Source organism: Schistocerca cancellata, chromosome 2, assembly GCF_023864275.1.
Source record: "Schistocerca cancellata isolate TAMUIC-IGC-003103 chromosome 2, iqSchCanc2.1, whole genome shotgun sequence".
NCBI lineage: Eukaryota > Metazoa > Arthropoda > Insecta > Orthoptera > Acrididae > Schistocerca > Schistocerca cancellata.
Genome location: NC_064627.1, coordinates 290,287,545 through 290,304,853, shown reverse-complemented (window position 1 = coordinate 290,304,853; position 17,309 = coordinate 290,287,545). Strand labels below are relative to the sequence as shown.

At 42.2% G+C, this 17,309-nt stretch overlaps 1 protein-coding gene across 6 annotated transcripts in view; it reads left to right on the top strand.

Moving 5' to 3' along the window:
- Positions 1 to 4,735: 4,735 nt before the first annotated feature.
- LOC126161644 (cell division cycle protein 20 homolog) overlaps positions 4,736 to 17,309 on the top strand; it is a 93,377-nt gene continuing 80,803 nt past the window's right edge. The window contains exons 1-2 of one of the 6 annotated variants that reach the window (XM_049917620.1): positions 4,736 to 4,837; positions 5,431 to 5,559. In XM_049917620.1, coding sequence (XP_049773577.1) covers positions 5,447 to 5,559 — 113 coding nt within the window. In that variant the 5' untranslated portion in view covers positions 4,736 to 4,837; positions 5,431 to 5,446. Of the gene's footprint in view, positions 4,838 to 4,863; positions 4,989 to 5,008; positions 5,136 to 5,221; positions 5,249 to 5,430; positions 5,560 to 17,309 lie in introns of those variants that run through there. The other 5 variants (XM_049917622.1, XM_049917619.1, XM_049917623.1 and 2 more) reach the window with 5 other exon arrangements.

Genomic DNA, 17,309 nt, shown 5'->3' with positions numbered 1-17,309 from the left:
CAGGTATGAGGTCCAATGGCTTGGAAGAAAGGCAGAAGAGCCCCCAACCATCAACAGCTGCCTTGAAGTTAGTAGAGGGATCTATAAAGGCTAAGGATATTCCCCTGAAAATGGAACCAGCTACCTGATGAGCTGTAAGAGGCAACCCCTCAAATGGTTGTGCGGAAGATTAACTATCTTTCCCTATAAAAATCACTTGTTGCGAATCCAAACAAAGGAATAAGCCAGACAGATATTTTGATGACGACCCCAGTAAACAAGAAAAGGATAAGAGATATGTACATAGGAACATGGAATGTGCAGAGCCTATATCAAGCTGGAGCCCTATGGCAGCTGCTAATGCAAGTGAACAACTATGGTACAAAACTATTGGCTCTCCAGGAAATTAAATTTCACTATAGTGGTGGGAGGAGGAATACCTTTGGTACAGGTTTTGTGGTCGCTAAAGAAGTGAAACATGCTGTAATGTGCTTCGAACCAGTCAATGAACCGATGTCCATATTAAGATTAAGGGAAAAGTTTTTCAACATAACTATTATAAATGTATATGCAGCCACAGAAGTCGCAGATGAACAACAGAAGGATGAGTTTTATAACAAAGTAGAGCAGTTGTATGATCAGGCTCCTAAACATGATGTTAAGATCTTAATAGGAGACTTAAATGCGAAAATAGGGAAAGAAGAGACTTGTCAGCCAACTATAGGAAGACACAGCCTCCATGAAATATCAAATGACAATGGAATTAGGGTTGTAGATTTTGCTATAAGTAAAAACATTATTGTCAGCAGTACATGGTTTCCTAACAAAAATATATTCAAAGAAACATGGGTGTCACCAGATGGACAAACTAGAAATCAGATAGACCATACATTGATTGACAGGAGGCATGGATCAGACATAATGGATGTTAGGAGTCAACGTGGAGCTGACTGCAATTCAGATCATCATCTAGTGAGAATGAAGTACAGGCAAAGGATCTCACTATTGAGTAAACAAAAAGGCCACAAACAGAAAAGTTATGACATTAAGAAACTAAAGACAGAAGAAATAAAGAGAGCATATCAGGCAAAAATAGAAGAGGGGATTAAGAACGATACCGACACATCAAATGAACATATAGCAATAATGAGGAAACAATGTAAGACTGCAATCCTCAAGGCAAATGGGGAGGTTTTGGGACATGTATGGGCTCAAAGGAAGGCAGATTGGTTTGATGAAGAATGTATGAGAAGAATTGAAGAGCATAACATAGCACGAATGAAATTATTTCACAGAAGAACTACAGCAAATCTGAATGAATAAAATGAGAAGCACCGTGTAGCTAAGAGGGTTTGCAGAAAGGAGAAAAAGGCACCAGAAAAGAAAAAAATGTAATAAATTGAACAGCTACGAGAAGAGAAGCAAGTACATGAAATGTACCAAAAGATTAAATAAGAAAAGGCTGGGTTTCAAGCCAGAACAAATATATGTAGAAATAAAGAAGGGGATTTGATAGGGGAGAGTAATAAAATACTCGACAGATGGGCAGAATACTTCCAAGAGTTACTGAACCCAGAAGTAGAAGGATTAGAACAAGAAGAACTGGTGGAAATAACTTATTATGGACCAGAGGTCTTAACAGAGAATTCACACTGGGGGAAGTGACGCAAGCCATTAAGAATGAGATTTTCATTCTGCAGCGGAGTGTTCACTGATATGAAACTTCCTGGCAGATTAAAACTGTGTACCCGACCGAGACTCGAACTCGGGACCTTTGCCTTTCCCGAGTTCGAGTCTCGGTCGGGCACACCGTTTTAATCTGCCAGGAAGTTTCAAGCCATTAAGACCATAAAAAATAATAGGGCACCTGCAAAAGATCAGATTCAGGCTGAACTACTCAAATATGGTGGGGAAGCTTTGTGGAAAGTAATACATAAAGTAATACTGAACATCTGCAAGGAGGAGAGCATACCAATGGCGTGGAAAATGGCTATTATGTGCCCCATACATAAAAAAGGAGATAATTTAAACTGCCAGAAATACCGAGGAACATCCCTGCTAAATACTACATATAAAGTGTTCTCCGAGATCCTAACTAGGAGGCTTACTTCTTATGTGGAAGAGAGAATTGGAGACTATCAGAGTGGCTTTAGAAGAAATAGGTCAACAACTGACCACATATTCACATTATGCATACTACTTGAAAAATGTTATGAACATCAGATAGCTAAACACACATCAGCTTTATATCAATTTTAAACAAGCCTAAGATAGCATATCTAGAGTGACATTGCAGAATGTGATGGAAGAGGCAGGAAAATTTAAGAAGTTCATTAAACTTACCATGATGACTCTCAGTGAAACCAACTGTAAAGTATCTCCAGAGAAGTGGAAGTGAAACAGGGACTGAGACAGGGTGACAATATCTCCTCACTGCTATTCAACCTCTGGCTAGAAAAAGTCAGATAGAGATAAATAGAGGAGGAACCACTTTTAATCAGTCACTGCAGTAACTGGCTTATGCAGATGACGTGGAATTACTCACAAGAAACACCACTGTGCTGGCTGATGCCTATCAACAACTGGAGAGAGGTGCAAGGGAACTTGGCCTGGTAGTCAATGTCGAAAAGACCAAATATATAGCAATGATCAACCAGCAAAACCTACCAAATTTCAGGATAGCCAACAAGAAGTACCTTGGATCGACCATCACAGAGACAAATGACATCAGCAGCGAGGTGAAAGCTAGAATGGCAGCAGGCAACAGATGCTACTCTGCCACACAACCCATGCTTAGAAGCTCACTTCTACCATGAAAATCTAAAATCCTTATTTACAAAACAGTTATAAAACCAGTTGTTATGTATGGTGCCGAGACATGGACCATGACTGCAAATGAGGAAAGGATCCTTAGCATTTGGGAGAGAACGGTTGGTTCTGTGTAAAATATATGGCCCAATATACAATCAAGAAGGCTGGCACATCCGTACAAACGCATAATTAGAACAACTTTTTGAAGAGCCTGACGTTGTCACTATAATTAAAATAAGAATACTACGATGGGCAGGACACGTGGTCAGAACGGAGGAAGACAGAACACTTTAGAAGATTTTTGATGGCAAGGCTGGAGGTAGACGAGGAAGGGACGTCCCAGAAAGAGATGAGTGGCGGGAATTGAAGACGACATGAAAACGCTGGGTGTCAGAAGATGGAGACGGAAAGCCATGGACCGGATAGACTGGCAGGATATTGTGATGCAGGCCATGGCCCTCCAAGGGCTGTAGAGCCGAGTAGTAGTAGTTGTAGTAGTGGTAGTATGGGTAGGCTATTGATTTTCTTTTAGATGTCATCTTTGGTACGTCCAGGCTGTGCTTCAAGGCTAACGGCCTCCACAATTTCTTTAAAGCTCCCGATTCTTCTCAGCTTATTTTTTTTACTCCGGATGTTGCAAATTATAGAATGCCTTATCTATTTTGTACATTAATGTCAAATTTAGCAGGTGAAGGAACATAACAAATGAACTTAGCAGAAATGTTTACAAACATTACGGACGTCAAACATCTGCAGCGGTGCTAGCGCTCCAGGCGGCTATATTTGTCATTGTGCTATACAGAAGACTAACGCTTTCTTTGATCAATGCGAAGCGCTAGATTTGACCAAATAAATTGGAAGAAAAACAGCATCTAAAAAGCTCCCTATTACCAGTCAAATATATTGGATAAAGCAACATTGTCAAAGAATTTTGACAGTATAATACAGCCCACAGCTGACCAAGTCAAATGCCATTTCAATAGCGACACAAAAAGGCGTCTTGTTGGGGAATGTACCTTATTAAAATGCGTTTGTTTGCGTGTCCATCTTTCACAGCAGCTGTTAAAATCTATTACTATTGACTATCCATCTTGAGGTGATTGCAATTTAATAAAAAAATACACTAGATGCATTTGCTTTTATTTATAAAGCATCTTTCGTGGCTATTAAGCAAACTGGATCATACGTTTGTACGTTTTCGGTTGTTTTGGGTTAAAAACAACGGTTTGTTTATAAAGTTGCTGTGCAAGTTACTTACGGTGTTTCTTTACATATTCTGCTCCTGGCAAAAACTGCTAAGTGTGAAGGTGAATCTAAGTCTTTCGACGTCAGTCGCTGCTAACAAGAAGAGAAGGAGCAGAATTTGTAAAGAAACACTGTAAGTAACTTGCACGTCAACTTTATAAACAAAACGGTGTTTTTAACCTAAAGTAACCAAAAATTTACAAACATGTAAGTATCCAATTAGCAGAATAACCACGGAAGAGGCTTTATAAGTAAAAATGAAACGCGCCTGAAGTAATTCTTTATAATTAAATTGCAGTCACCTCAAACCACATAACCGAAAGTGACTTATTAAAATAGTTTAGTGATTAATGCCCTTAACTGAAGGAAATGACGTAGGAATAAGTATTCATTATAAACTGAAGATCACGTACAGTACGTAGCAGCCGCTTGTCACAGTACATGCATAAACTCAGTTGTTATCATAGAAAATAATTTATTTTTATACACTATCAAATATAATGGATTAATTGCCGTATGGTACATTTCCTTCAAACCAAAAGCTGTTTATAGCCAATAGATTGACGTAATGCAAAATCAGCTGAAAAAATGAAGCAGATTAGTTTTAAAGATGAAGATTTCCTCCTTTTGTGATTTGGTAAAGGTACATTTGATGCGGGAAAATTCTATGCGATCTGAAACGAGAAAGTTCTGTGATTTTGTTATGTTGGCTACGCGACGCCGTTGTGTCGTCGCTCAAATTTGAATGGTGAAGACGCAGTGGGTATTTAATTCCCTGTCAAGTACTCGTTGAACGCATATCGTAAGTGAAAAAATAGTAGAGAGTTGAATGTGTGAGGAGTATATGGTACCATATTTGGCTCTTCTGTGTGCGAAACAAATTGTGTTTATGTGTTTCGTGACATTTTTAATATTGTCGTAAACCCTACCTTAGTCGCGTTACGTCGAATGAAGTAATAAATTTTTAAAAAAAGTGTAATTTTGAATTATTTTTTCATAGTTAAAGTTAACGTTCGTCAATTAAGATAAAATGTAAAAGTAGAAGAGTCATGACAAATGTTTTTTTGTAGACAACGCATTAACTGAAATAATGCTCTGAGGCGAGCACCTGTTTTGCAACCCCTTATATTAAAAGAAAGGCTCCTGTGAAATCTGGGAAACAGCGCGCGCGGGTTTCAGGATAAGGAGATCGGAAAGCAATCATGATTTAATTGTAAACAGTCGTGCTTAAAAGGGAAACGCTGTTTCGTTACCAGCAAATATTCATTTAATTTACCACTTTACAAACATGTTTCCACATAGTTTTACTACATCTGCTTTTTAATCAAAAAATTAAACCTTTCCGTGGTTCAACCGGAATCCAGTTTTATTGTTGTACGTTTTGACATTTTACAGCTTGGAAATCGGCGTCATGTCGCAGTTCTCTTTCTTCAATGAAATTAACAGTTGTGTGAGAATGGATGACCCTATCACAAAGGGTCCTGTACCTAGGTGGCAAAAGAAAAACTTGGACACTAGCAACAGGTACGCTGATTCCAAAAATGTTTGATATTTGATAACACAAGTATAGAATGACGAGTTGACGTTTTGATATGTCGACACTGTTGAGTGTGTAATGGTATTACAAAAAAAAAAAAAAAAAAAAAAAAAAAAAAAAATAATAATTTACATCAGACATGTGATTACACATAGTGAACTAAAGTAAGATATTGAATCTCGCCCTGAACTCTTGGTTGTGGTGACTGATCTGTAGTGCATATCTAGGTTAGGTTGCAAGGAGACAGTTTGGTTGTGAGATGGTTCAGCCAGTGAGTATGGAAGCAGGAAATCTGGTTGTGGTAACATTGACTGGTAGCGAAGCATAATGTTTACACCCATGCCATATTGAAAAATCAGAGGGAGGGGGGGAGGGCAGGGAATCAAACAAGTATTAGACACCCCCCCCCCCCCCCAAATAGAATGGAATTGCTTATGTGTTGCGTGAATATAGAAGTAAATGCAAAGTATTGCATTTATTTTGGTTGTTGGTAGGACATAAAATGAACATAATAGCATTCCACCGTCAATCTCGTCTATCCCACCACAAATTCTTGCATTTGGACATGCTTTCAGAATCCAGAAGTGAAAATAGACTCAGAAGAGTCTAATTTGCAACAGGTACATGGATCAGAATAACAAAGCAGATGTGGGAAAGGGCTGAAGTTGGCGGTTCTCCAATGTTCACCGATGCATCTGGGTGCAGTATGGCTCTAGCAGAAACATCTGTGTGGATCTGTGTTGACTGTCTTCACATGATCTTGTTAACATGCAGTTCTGAGTTTGCTTCACGCAATCATTATATCATTATTGCTTAATGACTGGATTCCTGTCTTTTTCCTATTATTTGTAAATCTCAACAAAAACAACTCTTTTACACTTTGGGTTAGGGTTTCAGAAGGGTTGCTCTACCAAGAATGCCATTTACATGTTCATTCACCATATTTTACAAGCATGAAATAAGGCTTTTGACTGTGTGAATCACAGTACTTATTCTCCTAGATAAATTAGTTTTTTATGGGTTTGATGGTATAGCCAACCAATGGATGATGTCATATAAAGCCAAAAGAACGCAGAAAGTCGGACTTAGTAATCCGACCAATGTAGTCAAAGGCATAATTCTGACAGGAGTCAGGCATGGGTTACCCTAAGGCTGTCTTAGGTCCACTATTGTTTCTCACATATGTAAACGCTCTTCCATCCAATGTACAACAAGTAGTCCTTTTTGCAGATGACAATAGCATTCTAATCAAACCAATCGTACATACAGAACCAGAAGAAATGCTAAACAAGGTTCTTAAGTTTCATTGACTGGTTCTCTGGGAACAATCTTGTCCTTGATTTGAAAAAAGATGCAAAATATGCAGTTCTGCACACTTAGGGACAGGGCCATTCTATGTGAAATCAACAAAAAGAAAAAACACAAACTTAATGGTTTAGAATTTTGAAATTTTTTTTTATTAAATCCAAAATCAAAGATTTTTCTGGCATTTTGTTTTTGAGTTATTAATTTTTAAAGTTCCCGAAATTGTGTTAATTTTTGCCACATTTTGAAATGTTAAAATGGCTGTAGCTCGGGAAGTATTTGACTTAGACCTGAAATTTGTACCAATATATTTAGTTTCTTATAAGGTTTAAAAATGTATGCCACTTTGTTATATTCATAAAAAATTAATTTTCCAAAACCATATTTTTTAAATCCTTAAAATTTTAGGTTCGGATTTTTTTTTTCCCCCTTTTGAAAAAATGTTAACTTTACACCAGTTGTTAATATGTGACACATTAAAATATTATTTTACTGGAATTTGCTTTGCAAGCTACATCACAACTTTTGCACTGGATAATGCACTTCAGTAATGTTCAGTTGTGGAAACAAATTTAGCAAAAATGTACTGTAGGGGAAAAGGGGATGAGGCTGCTGGAGTGCAGTACATATGATGCAGGACTGAGGCACACATATAGGACCCATTCTCAAATAGTGGTAATACTATTCTACACAGAATGCAATAAGTTTTGCTACAGTCTTAGGACTCCAACACTTATCATTGCAGGCCTACTGCATTACTAGTTTGTAAAATGTTATTTTTTGAAAGAAGGGTTGTACTTTTTTACTTCTCATAATTAAGGTTTTATTATAATTTAAACTAATCACTTTTACATTAACATCTCTTTTTATCCTTTCATCCTTTTGATGCTTGTGTTTACTACTTAAGAAGAACGCAAACTATGGATAAAAATTCACTACCCAACTTGTACAGAAAAAGTGTGGGGTAAGCAACTACATGGGAAGATAAAATTGATGGAAGTGAAGGGCATATTCTCTACTCCTGTTCCTAAAGCTGGATAATATTTGTCTGCCAAAACTTCTGTTAGTGAAGGAATTTTATTGTAATGATATTAGCAGGCAGAATCCTGGCAAAAAGGATTACATTTTTATGGGAAAAGACAGTGATGGCAAGCCGATGCATGCTCAAAAAATGATTAGTTTTATGAAATGTAAGAGAAGTGTATGAACTTTTCAAATCAAATTACCCACAGGTCCAAATTGGAATCTCAGAATTTGCTGAATTAAGGCCAAAAACTTGTTTTATAGCTGGAGCAAGTGGAACACACTGTATTTGTACAGCTCATCAAAATGCGAAACTAATGATAGTAGGCACAAACTTGAGCAAAGTCACTACATCAGAATATGAAAGCTCAGTTCCCACATACAAACACTGGATGTTCAAAATTATTGCAACCCTTCAAATACTCTATGCTTCACAAATGAGTTGCGAGTACTGCCCTGATGCAAGCACTTGAAGATGCCTCAATTTGTGCACATCAGGAGGAAATGATAGAAAACATATCTTACAAGGAGGAGGTCACTGTTGATCACTGCTTGTTTTAGAGTGTAAACAAATCAACAGAGAAATTCACAAAGGTTTTCGTACACAGCTAATACAAGTAAAATGACAACTCTGTTGCAAAACAGGAATCCTTCTCCCCCCCCCCCCCCCCTCTCCCCGTTCTGGACAGAAAACTTCACTAATGCAGGATGAACTATTACTGTATGTGATTTTGTTGAAAATTATTCTTTTGTGTGTGAAGACGAAGCTTAAGGATTCCAATGGAACAGTTCCATGGCCATAGTACATAAATGTATTTATTATAAAATAAAATGAAAATCATGAAAAAAATACTCAAATGCTTTGTTTTTATACCACGGTTTAAGGCACAAAGTTCTTCCACATATTAAAAAAAACCTTTGTGTTTATAAAACTTGATTTTCCTTCTTAAATTGGAAAAAAAACTTCATTGGTGGTTCAGCAGCATATAAGAATAAAAAAACTTTACTAACATGACATCGTGCAGAAGATTTTGAAGGAATTGAGGCAAATAACATATTTACACTGCTTCATATGGAAAGGGGATGTGCGATGGTATTGGCGGCACAATGAAAAAGCTTGCAGCCAAATCTAGTCTGCAAAATCCTGTCAGTAATGATATATTGACTGTCTTCCAGTTGTTTGAATGGGATGATGCAAGCATCCCATCACTACCTCCCCCCCCCCCCCCCCCCCCTTCATTCTGTGTTGAATGACGAGCATGCAGCAGCAGAAAGGATATTGGCAAAAAGGTTTTGTGACACCGTAGCAGTCAAGGGACTCAAATATCATTCAATTGTTCCTTTGAACAAAGACAAGGTTAATGCAAAAGTTGTTTCTGATTTTAAAGACTTTGATGTTCATAAAATTCAGGTGGCTCCTTATGTAAATGACATGCCTTGTGAACAGATTACAGGATTTGTTGCTTGGACTAATGGCAACATACCGTATGATGGATGGGTTTTGTGATGTCAAGAAATGAAAAAGAAGTATTTATGTGTCTGTGTGGGCCAACTACTTTTTCATACTCAAGAAGACCAGATGAATTGATCTTTCCAAGGACATTCATACTTTGTAAATTACATTGTACAACTGCCACCGGAAGAACATACAGACTATCAGATGAAGAGATGCGAAAAGCCTCAGATTGTTGCAAAAGAACGTGTTCTTATACCAATAATCAGTTGCTGTTGTTTTGGAGGACTAGGTAGTGTCTTATAAAGGAAGACTGCAGTATGTAATTGTAGTCTACCAAGATTGTAACTGGATCATTATAATGTTTTTCCTGTTGGAGATGAAATGCATTTAAAAATCTCACTATTAAATAGTAACAGCTACACCAGTGTTTAATTAATATGAATGTATTTGTAAAATGCAGGTACAGTTCAGTAAATTGTCATCTTTCTCGAGCGTGTAGTGTCTAATTGTATGTTCGTATATTTTCGTTATCAACCTGACAGGCATATACAGACTTTAAATTCTAATAATGCAATATATTGTTACCTAATGAAAAATAACATTGATTTGCCAGCATTATATGATTTTTGCCATTTAAGGTTGTCATTACAATTTCTTAACAAGTGTGCAGTCATACCAACTATGTGCTGGATGTTGTAAAATAAAATTTTAATATATTCCCATGGGAACACGAATCTTGAAATTCGCCGCATGTACCTACAAACAGTATATAAGTAACATATGTATTTTTCAAAAGAAAGAAGAAATCCAAATTTGAGGTTATGAGAATTTAAAAAAAAAATCTGGTTTTGGAAAATTGATCTCTTATAAATATAGTAAAGTAGCATATATTTTTAAACCTTATAAGAAGTTGAATAAATTGGTACAAATTTCAGGTCTGTAAGTCAAACAATGGAAACTCTAGGTAGGAATAAAAACAATGTGGGAAAAGACAGATTGCTACTTAATGTGAAGATGGTGTGTTAAATTTCACAGGCACAATTAACACACTTACATAAAGCTTTTGGCCACAGCAAGAGAGACACATACATTCAGGCAAGCACACCTCATGCACACATGGCCGCCAATTTCAGCCCCTCGGGCTGGAATGCAACTATCGACTGGCATGCAAGCACCAATGTGGAGAGGGTGGGAAAGGGGAAGGGATAGTAGGGTACAGGTGGGGAGAGAGATGAATACTGTCAGGTGCAGAGAAAGACAGGTGGCTGCACTGTCAGAGGGCACAAATAAATGGGTTGAGAGATGAGAATGTGTAGGAGATGATTGGTCAGAGGGGGCGGAAACTGTTAGTGTTTGGGGACAGTATGTTACCATAGGTTGAGGCTGGGATAATTACAGGAGTGTCATAATTACAACTCCCATTTGAGCATTTCAAAAAAGCTGGTGGTAGAGAGAAGGATCCAGATGGCTTGGATAGTGAAGCAGCCACTAAAATAAGGAGTTAGTCAGCTGCATATTGACACAGGGTGGTGTACTTTGCTCTGGGCCACAGTTTGGCAGTGGCTGTTCATCCTAGTGGACAGCTGGTTGGTAGTCATACCAATATAAAAAGCTGTGCAGTGATTGCAGAAGAGCTGCTGAATGACATGGCTGCTAAACAGGTGGCCTGGCCCCTGATTGGTTAGAACGAACCTGTGACGTGACTGGGATAGGAAGTGCTGGGTGGGTGGATTGGGCAGGTTTTGCACCAGGGTCTTCCACAGGGATGTGATGGCAAGAGGGATGTGGCAAGAGGTTGGGATTGGAAGTGCCATAGTGATGGACTATGGTGTTGTTAAGGTTGGGTGGGTGACAGAACACCACTTTAGGAGGGATGGGGAGTATCTCAGGTAGCATGTATTTCATTTCAGGACACGGTAATAGGTAATCAAAGCCCTGGCGAAGGATGTGGTTCAGTTGTTTGTCTGGGATGATGCTGGATGATGAAGAGGACACTCCTTTGTGGCTGGTCCTAGGGGGTGATGGAAGGATTGTGAGTGGGGGGGGGGGGGGGGATGGCTATGGAGATCTGATTGTGGGCTAGGTCTAGGGATAGTTATTGTCATGTGAATGCCTTGGTGAGACCTCAGCATAGAGAGCAAGGGTGTTTTTGTCACTGCAGGTACTCCGACCCCAGGTGGCCAGGCTGTAGTGGAGGGATTTTTTGGGGTGACAAGGATGACAGCTGTCAAAATGCAGGTACTGTTGATGGTTTTAATGTGGATAGAGGTGTGGACGTAGCCGACAGTAAGGAGGAAGTCAACATCTAGGAAGGTGGCACCCTGGGTTGAGGAGGGCCAGGTGAAGCAGATTGGAGAGAAGGTGTTGAGGTTGTGAAGGAAGGAACGGAGATAAGGTGTCTTGGCCCTGTGTCCAGATAATGAACATATCATCAGTGAACCTGAATCAGACTAGGGGTTTGGTGTTTTGGGATTCTAGGAAGGTCTGCTGTGGATGGCCCATGGAAAGGTTAGGACAGGAGGGTGCCATGTGGGTGCCCATATCTGTGCTGTGGATTTGTCTATATAACATGCCTTCTAAGGAGAAATTGCTGTGGGATTAGGCTGAAATTAGTAAGGTGTTTGAGGAATGAGGTAGTGGGCCTGGAGTCTAAAGGACATTGGGAAAGGTAGTGTTAAATAGCAGCAAAACCATGGGTGTCGCCCTGTGTGTCCAGGGGTTAGAGTAGACCAGAGGTATTCCTGCTTGTCATAAGAGGCGACTAAAAGGAGTGTCTCATGTTTTGTCCTTTATGTGATGATCCCCTGTGGAGTTTGACCTCCATTTTTCAAAATTTTCCCAAAGGCAGGAATGCACCTTACATGGTGCATAGTGTCCATCTTGCACTGAGACCCCCTCTCATCCTTCATCGACATGGATCTGCACTTCACTCATTCTTCAGCTGTTGAGCCAGGTCATCCTTCTGGATACGTTTTCCTCCATTCTATTTGCAGTATTGCTTTCTGTGCTGTCCATGATAATGGGCTTCTTAGCTCGTTTGCGCCTGATATCCAGCATGGTAGCCAGCCCGTTGTGGTGGGGCCGCCATGTACCCTCTTGGTTGTAGCCCCCTGACCACACAGGGATCACTGTGCCATGCCTGTACTTTTAACTCCCCACATATGCCAAGGAGTAGATGCCAGTCACCCTGGGGCATCGGGACTCCCAGCAGTGGACATTCTGCCATATGTCCTTTGCTGTGGCTGGGTGGCACCCGTAGGGAGGTTCCCTAGTCAGAGTGGGTGGCAGCAGGACGGATGACACACCATGAAGCATGGTATGTCATCTCTAGCGTGTGGTCAAAGACCAGCAGTCTCTAAGCGGTCAAGGTCTAACTACAGTCCTAAGAAATACAACCCCAGATTGTTCCCCTCCCTGGCCACACCATGGGAGTAATGCCAGGCTAAGGATGGCAGCGAAGCTTATTCACCCCAGTACTTCGTACATACAAGAGTTGATGAGGAATGTTTCTTGTCAATGAAACCTCAGTTTTTTGTGGATGACAAGTTTGGGGAGGTGGAGTTAATGTCCAAAATGTAGTTGGGGTCAGTCTTGATCAAAACAGCATCCTCTTTCCAGTCATGGGCACTACTCGCCTGTTAAAAGCTCGGGGATGTTTCTCTTTTCATCACGCCCCATAAGAGCTTAAATGTGGTCCAGGGTATCATACTTCACAGGGACCTTCTTTTGCAGTCTGTCAATGAGCTGCGTGCCAGTTTAAAGCTGCAAGGTGTCCATTTTGTTCGGCACATCCACCGGGATCCGAGGGATAATCAGCATGCCACTGGTGCCTTCATCTTGGCCATCGAGGGTGACACATTACCCGAGGTCGTCAAGGTGGTGGTCTACCGCTGTGAGGTAAAGCCTTATATCCCTCCCCCGATGTGATGCTTTAAGTGCTGGAAGTTCGGCCATATGTCTTTTTGCATACTTCCAGCATCACCTGTTGGGATTGTGGACGTCCTTCACATCCCAATACTCCCTGTGCCCCGCCTTCCATCGATGTCAACTGCGGAGAGCACCATTCGCCTTGCTCGCCAGACTGTAGCATTCTCAAGAAAGAAAGAAAGAAACAAAAATAATGGAATACAAGCCCTGGAACGACTGACCTGCAATGAGGCTAAGAGAAAATATGAGAAGCTACATCCTGTGCATATGATGTCAAACTATGCCGCAGCTATGACAACGATTTTACTATCTTCCGTTCCGCCATGTACAGTTGGTGCTGAGAGCCGTCAGACTCCACCTGCCCCCTTGATGGTGGTGGGCACTTCACTCCCTGTTGCTCCTGCTCAACCTACTTCAGGAGCAACACTTTCCCAACCATTGGGGGTGTTAGTCCCTACTTCTCAGCCAGAGAAGTGTAAGTCTTCTTCGGCTCTTCTCACCTCTTCGGCTCTTCTCACCAGGAAGGGATCCTTTGGGTCACTCCCTTCCCAGGCTCCTCCCAGTGGCCAAGCAGACACCCGCCAGTGGCTGAAGCAACCACAGGTAGCTGGTCCTCCTCCGTCCCTGAGACTGAATCGGTGAAGCTCTCCCAGCTGGACAAACCTAAGGAGCAGCGAGAGAAATGTAAAAAGAGACACCCCAAGAACCAAGGCACTGCGGTGGCTCCCACACCACTGCTACCTACAAGTTCTGTGTCTGAGGATGAGGTTGAGATTCTGGCGTCTGCTGAGGACCTAGATGTTGCTGGGCCCTCAGACACAGTGGACGTCAGTCGCACGGGTACTCATCTGGTGGCAACAGGTGACCCTGAGGCGTAGACTGCCTCATTGAGTGTTTCATGCTTTCCCAGTCTCACGATCATGTAATCCTCCAGTGGAATTAAGGTGTTTTTTTTCCGCAACCTGGCTGAGCTACGGCAACTGTTAAGCTTTTACACCTGCTTTCTGCATTGCCCTCCAGGAAACCTGGTTCCCGACAATGCGAACCCCTGCCCTCCGCAGCTATAAGGGATATTACAGGAACCATAGTGACTATAATAGTGTCTTGTGGAGTTTGCAGCTATGTCTTGAACTCAGTATGTAGTGAACCTGTGCCCCTTCAAACCCCTCTTGAAGCTGTGGCTGTCAGAATAAGGACGACACAGGAAATAAATGTCTGCAATGTATATCTTCCTCCAGATGATGCAATGCCCCTGAACACATTGGCTGCACTGATTGATAAACTCCCTAAACCATTCCTACTTTTGGAAGATTTTAATGCACGTAACCTCATGTAGGGTGCACGATGCTTACTGGCCAAGGTAGGTAGGTGGAAAGTTTTTTGACCCAACTTGACCTCTGCCTCTTAAGTACAGAATCCCCCACACATTTCAGTGTGGCACATGGCACATATTTGACCGTTGATCTCTCGGTCTGCAGCCCTGGTGTTCTCACATCTACCCAATGGAGAGCACATGACCTGTGTGGTAGTGACCACTTCCTCATCTTGCTGTCACTCCCCCGGCGTCATGCCCACGGACGCCTACCCAGATGGGCTTTAAACAAGGCAGACTGGGAAGCCTTCTCCTCTGCTGTCACCGCTGAATATCCCCCGCATGGTGCAATTGATGTTATCGTTGATCAGGTCACTACAACGATCATTTCTGCGGCAGAAAAGGTGATCCCTCGTTCTTTGGAGTGACCCCGGTGAAAGACAGTGCCTTGGTGGTCACTGGAAGTCATCGAGAAAGTTAAAGAGTGTCGGCGAGCTCTACAGCGACATGAACGGCACCCTTCCCTAGAGCGCCAAATAGCCTTCAAGCATCTTCGTGCCCGTGTTTGCCATCTTATAAAACGACGGAAACAGGAGTGTTGGGAGAGGTATGTGTCGACCATTGGGTGCCATGTCATCTTCACAAGTGTGGATGAAGATCGGACGTCTTTTTGGGTACCAGACCCCAACAGGTGTCACTGGCATTAACATCAATGGCATGTTATCTGCCGGAGCAAACGCGATTGCGGAGTACTTTGCTGAGCACCATGCTCGAGCCTCTGCATCGGAGAACTAACCACCTCCAGCCTATCACACCCTCAAATAGCAGATGGCAAGGAAAGCCCTCTCGTTCACTACTCGCCACAGTGTACCCTGTAATACTCCATTTACAGAGCAGCTCCTCAGTGCCCTTACACATTGCCCAGACACAGCTCCTGGGCCAGATCGGATCCACAGTCAGATGATTAAACATCTTTCATCTGACTTCAAGTGACATTCTCGTCATCTTCAACCAGATCTGGTGCGATGGCGTCTTTCAATCGCAATGGTGGGAGAGCACCATCATTTGGGTGCGCAAACCTGGTCAAAACCCACTTGATATGGATAACTATCGGCCCATCGAGCCTCAACATCTTTCTTTGTAAGCTTCTGGAACGTATAGTGTGTTAGCGGTTGGGTTGGGTCGGGTCGGGTCCTGGAGTCATGTGACCTACTGGCGCTCCATGTCAGGGCAGCTTCCGCCAGGGTCGCTCTACCACTGATAATCTTGCGTCCCTCCAGTCTGCCATCTAAACAGCCTTTTCCAGACACCAACATCTGGTTGCCGTCTTTTTTGACTTAGGTAAAGCATACGACATGACCTGGCGACATCATATCCTTGCTACATTGTGTGAGTGGGGTCTCTGGGGACCGCATCAGATTTTTTTTTTTAATCCAAAACTTCATGGCGCTCCGTACTTTCCATGTCCAAGTCGGTGCCTCCGATAGTTCCCCCCTGTATTCAGGAGGATGGCATCCGCAGGACTCCCTATTGAGTCTCTCTCTATTTTTAGTGGGTATTAACGGTCTAGCACCAGCTGTAGGGCTGTCAGTCTCACCTTCTCTGTATACGGATGGCTTCTACATTTTATCCTCCAGTACTAGTGTTGCTGAGTGGCAAGGAGCCATTCACAAGGCGAAGTCATGGGCTCTAGCCCATGGCTTCCAGTTTTCAGCCAGGAAGCAGTGTGTCATGTATTTCTGTCAGCGTCGCACCATTCATCCAGAACCAGAACTTCCCTTAATGACGATCCACTCACTGTCTAGGAGAACTATAGATTCTTAGGACTGGTTCTCAATGCCCGATTGTCTTAGCTACCTCACCTTCATTAGCTTAAGCGGAAATGCTGGCAGCACCTCAATGCCCTCCACTGCCTGAGCAACACCAGATGGGGTGCAGATTGCTCTATGCTGCTGCAGCTCTACAGAGTCCTTGTTCAATCCCGCATTGACTGTGGGAGTGTGGTTTATGGTTCGATGCTGCTCTCGGTGTTGTATTTACTCGACCCAGCGCACCACTGTGGCGTTTACCTAGCGACGGGAAATTTAGAACGAGTCTGGTGACCAGTGTCCTGGTGGAGGCCAGAGTCCCTCTATTGAAGGTTAGGTGTGCACAACTGCTCACCAGTTATGTTGCACACAGTTTTAGTTCTCCTGCTCATCCTAATTACCGTGGTGGTTCATCTCCCGCATCGGTGGCCCAGGTCAGGGCTCAAGATTGCAGTTTGCATCCGGTCCCTTCTGTCTGAACTGGAGTCCCTCCCGTTACTCCTCAATGTCAATTCATGTACACCTCCATGGTGTACAGCTAGGTCTCGCCTTCGCCTGTACTTTTCGCATGGCCCTAAGGACTCCGTTAACACTGCGGCTCTTCGCGATCACTTCCTCTCGATTCTCGACACGTACCGGGGCCATGAAGTGGTTTACACCGATAGCTGATGGTCACGTTGGCTTTGCTTATGTTCATGGAGGACATATTGAACAGCAATCCTTGCCAGGTAGCTACAGTGTTTTCACTGCTGAGCTGCCAGCTATATCTCTTGCTCTTGAGCACATCCGCTCATGCCCTAGAGTTATTTCTTCTGTGTACTGACTCCTTGAGCAGCCTACAAACTATCAACCAGTGCTACCCTCACCATCCTTTGGTAGGGTCTATCCAGGAGTCCATCTATGCTC